The sequence below is a fragment of the Babylonia areolata genome, chromosome 35 (assembly GCF_041734735.1).
Source record: "Babylonia areolata isolate BAREFJ2019XMU chromosome 35, ASM4173473v1, whole genome shotgun sequence".
Taxonomy (NCBI): Eukaryota; Metazoa; Mollusca; class Gastropoda; order Neogastropoda; family Buccinidae; genus Babylonia; species Babylonia areolata.
In genome coordinates, this window is record NC_134910.1 from 23,261,054 (window position 1) to 23,266,053 (window position 5,000).

The following is a 5,000-nucleotide window of genomic DNA, read 5'->3' on the forward strand; positions in this document are numbered from 1 at the left end:
CACTGAGAGTCGCCACCCTTTTTGTTTGTATTTTTTCCTGCGTGCAGTTTTATTTGTTTTTCCTACCGAAGTGGATTTTTCTACAGAATTGTGCCAGGGACAACCCTTTTGTTGATGATGTTCTTTTACGTGCGCTAAATGCATGCTGCACACGGGACCTCGGTTGATCGTCTCATCCGAATGACTAGCGTCCAGACCACCACTCAAGTGGAGGGGGAGAAAATATCGGCGGCTGAGCCGTGATTCGAACCAGCGCGCTCAGATTCTCTCGCTTCCTAGGCGGACGCGTTGTCTCTAGACCATCACTCCACACTTCAACTCTGCATCTTCAACCCAATCCCCAACCTCCAAACTCCCAGCCCCCCCCCCCCCCCCCCCCCCCCCCTCCTACCCCCCCCCCCCCAACACACACACACACACACACACACACAAACACAAACACAAGCATACACATGCACTTTCACAATCATATGTCCTCGACAACAGTCGGCTTATATCACAGATTGACATAAGTTTACATTTGGGCCAACAGCAAAGTGAGAGCTGTATTATCAATGGTTTCTCCAGTCAATGGGAAATCGTTTACAGCTTAGTCTTTTGTGAAGGATTATGACTCTCAAACTTAGGAGGCAAAATAGCACTGGCTCTTAGTGCTGCAGCCTTGTGGACTGGTTGGCCTTTGGGAACCATCCCCAACACCGACTGTCCTAAAACCCTCTTGGCCGAGAGAGTGGGGATGTAACTTGGGCAAGACACTCTCCACTATGATCAAATTCTAGCCCAAATAGTCAGAACAGCAGTTGCCTCCTCTGCTATTCTGATGGTCATAGTCGGACACGACTGACTATCATATATTTTGTGAAGGATTATGACTCTCAAACTAGGAGGCAAGACTGCACTGGCTCTTAATGCTGCAGCCTTGTGGGCTGGTTGGCCTTTGAGAACCATCCCCAACACCGACTGTCCTAAAACCCTCTTGGCCGAGAGAGTGGGGATGTAACTTGGGCAAGACACTCTCCACTATGATCAAATTCTAGCCCAAATAGTCGGAACAGCAGTTGCCTCCTCTGCTGTTCTGATGGTCATAGTCGGACACGGCTGACTGCCATATAATGTCCTCGAAAGTTAATGGATTTAAAATGTGTGCTGTTTATTCCCTCAATGACACAGCTTGCGGAACGTTCACGGTGTTCCTGTTCGTTCTCCTGTCCGCTTCTGTTGGTAAGTGTGTTCACTGAACTGAATACCTGTTGGTTGACAATGTCGAATTAGGGAGTTGGGAGGTGTGATGAGACGTGTGTGTGTGTGTGTGTGTGTGTGTGTGTGTGTGTGTGTGTGCGTCTGTTTGTCTCTGTGTGTGTGTGTGTGTGTGTGTGTGCGTCTGTTTGTCTCTGTGTGTCTGTGTATCTGTGTGTGTGTGTGTGTGTGTGTGCGTGTAATAGTAATAATAATGATAATGATAATAAAAATTATAATGATATGTTGTATATGGGCGTCTGTCTGTGTGTGTGTGTGTGTGTGCGTGTGTGTGAGTGTGTGTGTGTGTGTGTGTGTGTGTGTGTGTGTGTCTGTCTGTCTGTCTGTCTATCTGTCTGTCTGTCTGTGTGTGCGTGTAATAGTAATAATAATGATAATGATAATAAAAATGATAATGATGTGTTGTGTATGTGTGTCTCTGTCTGTCTGTCTGTCTGTCTATCTGTGTGTGTGTGTGTGTGTGTATCTGTCTGTCTGTCTGTCTGTGTGTGGGCGCGCGCGCGTGTAATAGTAATAATAATGATAAAGACAATAACCATGATAATGATATGTTGTGTATGTATGTCTGTGTGTGTGCGTGTGAGTGTGTGTGTGTGTGTGTGCCTGCGCGCCTGTGCGTACGTGCGTGCCTGCGCGCCTGTGTGTGTGTGTGTGTGTGCGTGCGTGTGTGCGTGCGTGTGTGTGTGTGTGTGTGTGTGTGTGTGTGTGTGTGTGTGTGTTCCAGACGGCCGGATGAGATGCTTCTCCTGTGACGAGGTCTTTCATCCAGCAGCCTGTCAGAGGCTGAAAGTCTGTGGCCAGCATGAGGTGATGATGATGATGATGGTGATGATGATGATGATGATGATGATGACGGTGGTGATGATGATGATGATGATGGTGATGATGACGGTGATGATGGTGATGATGACGGTGATAATGATGACAACGATAACAAAAGTGATATGATGATTTATGATCTATCATGATTTTTGGTGATGGCTGTGAGAGTGGTGCATACACGGGACATGACGGTGATATGATCGATGTGATACGATTGATGCCATGGAATAACTTGATGATGGGTTTCGTGGTGATGCTGACAGACCTCGGTTGATGTTCATCGATATGACAATGCGATCCAGACCACATAGGTCTGATGTGATGACGAGATAATTCGATGGTGCTGATTGAGCGCGTCAGATTTTGTACGGAGGTTACTTAGGATATCACTCACATGAATGTATGATATGATTAGTGGTGATTGTTATGTATCTTATAGTGATGGTGTGATGGTGCAGTGATGATTTATGTGATGCTTTTTTGATGGTATATGGTTATTGTGAGATAGCTTTGTTTTTCTTAGTGGTTAGCTTGAGCGATGATGTGGTATGTACGTGATAGATCGAGTGTTAGCTTTAGCAGATTAGTTTTCACCGATGGTTTGCTTTTGCTGATAGTTTTCGTTCTTCATTTTAGCGATGTAGTTCGTTCTCTATTTAGCTGGTAGTGTTTTTACTCTTATATATACAGTATATATACTTACAGAAGATGCTCCTGATTTCATTCATCAGACTGTTTCGGTTCAGGCACGTAATGGAGCAGAGGTTCAGCTCTGGCTGTATGCCGAGGTACGAGGACTGTTGGTGATGTCTTCTTTTTGTCGTGACTGTCATTGTGTGTGATGTGGAGGGTCGATGTGGGGGGGAGAGGGGGGGGCTGTGGTGGTATGATGGATGTGTGATGGTGGTGATGGATGGTGTGTGGATGATCATGTGCCTGCGAGTTTGTTGTTGGTGATTGATATCGGTGTGATGATGTTGTTGATGTGTTGATGTTGTTGTGTGATGTTGTTGCTCTCTTATTCTTTTCATTATTCATCATCATCATCACATCATCATCATCAGTCATATCATCCACTTTCAAATGCAAGTCGGCTCTTCTGAAGAAACTAATTGACGCAAACATTCTGAAAAATATCAACGCTAATCTCAATTCATGTCCAAACTCCTTGAAAATGTCTGAAGCAGTCAACAGCATTTTCAACAATATCATCACCATTTCAGTTGCCTATCGCGGACCACAGCACGAAACCACTCTCCCACATCCTAATAATATAATGAGCGTACACTAGAAAAAATCTTCACTCTCTGACTGCAGCCTTTGACACATAATTCATCTTTTTCCGGCTTATTATTGCAGTACAACGGCTTACTGGTTACAAATCTTATTCATATCATTTCGTGCCATGTGACCACAAATTAGAACCGATTAAAATGAAAAGATCCCACAACGTTTCACTCATCAACTCACTCTCTCTCCTGAAAAATCAACCATACAGTTTCATCACAACATACCTCAAAAGTGATACCTAAACTTATGCTCTTCAAGTAAACATCAACTGTTTACAAAACTCAAGTTACATTGAACCGACAAACTGACATGCATAGGAAATAACAAAACTTCTTCCATCACAACACAACACACGCAGTATATCCATCATCTTTAAGATAGAAGCTCGTTGTTGTCCTTGACGCACAGTTCATGCAAAATTATTCTGTGAGACCTGAAACAGCTAATGTCACTGCAGCCATCAGTTTCAAAATATCTGTCCATGACGCACTCAGACGTTATCTCATTTTTCGTTTGAGTTCTGTTTAAATTCTTATTGTTTTGCTGTTATCATTTTTATACTTCTGCCTTCCTCAGCAGGTTAGCATTTTTTTGCTTCCCTCCTTTACTAGTCAGGTTAGCTTTTCGTTTTTGTTTCTTCCCTTTTAGCTGGTTAGCTTTTTAGCTGGTTAGCTTTTCGTTTCTTCCCTTTTAGCTGGTTAGCTTTTGTTTCTTCCCTTTTAGCTGGTTAGCTTTTTTTAGCTGATTAGCTCAGCTTTTCTTTCTTCCCTTTTAGCTAGTTAGCTTTTCGTTTCTTCCCTTTTAGCTGGTTAGCTTTTGTTTCTTCCCTTTTAGCTGGTTAGCTTTTTTTTTAGCTGATTAGCTCAGCTTTTCTTTCTTCCCATTTAGCTAGTTAGCTTTTCGTTTCTTCCCTTTTAGCTGGTTAGCTTTTTTTAGCAGGTTAGCTTTTCTTTCTTCCCTTTTAGCTGGTTAGCTTTTTTAGCAGGTTAGCTTTCGTTTCTTCCTTTTTAGCTGGTAAGGTTTTCGTTTCTACCTCTTTATATATACCAGTATATATATCTTACAAACGATTGCTCCCTGTTTCCATTCCTGGCAGACCTGTTTCACTGTTCACGGCACGTCCAACACTGGAGCAGAGCAGTTCAGCTCTGGCTGTATGCCTGTGGAGGTTAGAGGACTGTTTGGTGATGCTCTTCTTTTTTGTTGTCGTGACTGTCATTGTTGTGTGTGTGGGGGGGGGGGAGGTGTTCGTGTGGGGGGGGCGGGGGGAGCGGGGGGGGGGTGTTTCTGTGTGTGTGTGTGTGTGTGTGTTGGTGGTGGTGATGGTGGTGGTGTCGGTTTTAATACGCAATCATGTGCCCTCTGCGAGTTTTTGTTGTTGTTGTTGTTGTTATTACTCTTGTTGTTGTCGTTGTTGTTGTTGTTGTTGTTGTTGTTGTTCTTCTTCTTCTTCTTCTTCTTCTTCTTCTTCTTCTTCTTCTTCTTCTTTATCATCATCATCATCATCATCATCCACTTTCAAAACTGGAATCGTCCGGCCTCTTCTGAAGAAACCCAACCTTGACGCAAACATTTTGAAAAACTATCGACCAGTTTCTAATCTTCCATTCATGTCCAAACTCCTTGAAAAA

General features: G+C 43.5%; 1 protein-coding gene across 1 annotated transcript in view; it reads left to right on the forward strand.

Moving 5' to 3' along the window:
• The first annotated feature begins 1,191 nt into the window (after positions 1-1,191).
• The window catches only part of LOC143278025 (uncharacterized), a 41,181-nt gene continuing 37,372 nt past the window's right edge, over positions 1,192-5,000 (forward strand). The window contains exons 1-3 of the mRNA XM_076583037.1: positions 1,192-1,221; positions 1,982-2,064; positions 4,466-4,537. Of these exons, the coding sequence (XP_076439152.1) occupies positions 1,990-2,064; positions 4,466-4,537 (147 nt within the window). The 5' untranslated portion in view covers positions 1,192-1,221; positions 1,982-1,989. The remainder of the gene's footprint in view (positions 1,222-1,981; positions 2,065-4,465; positions 4,538-5,000) is intronic.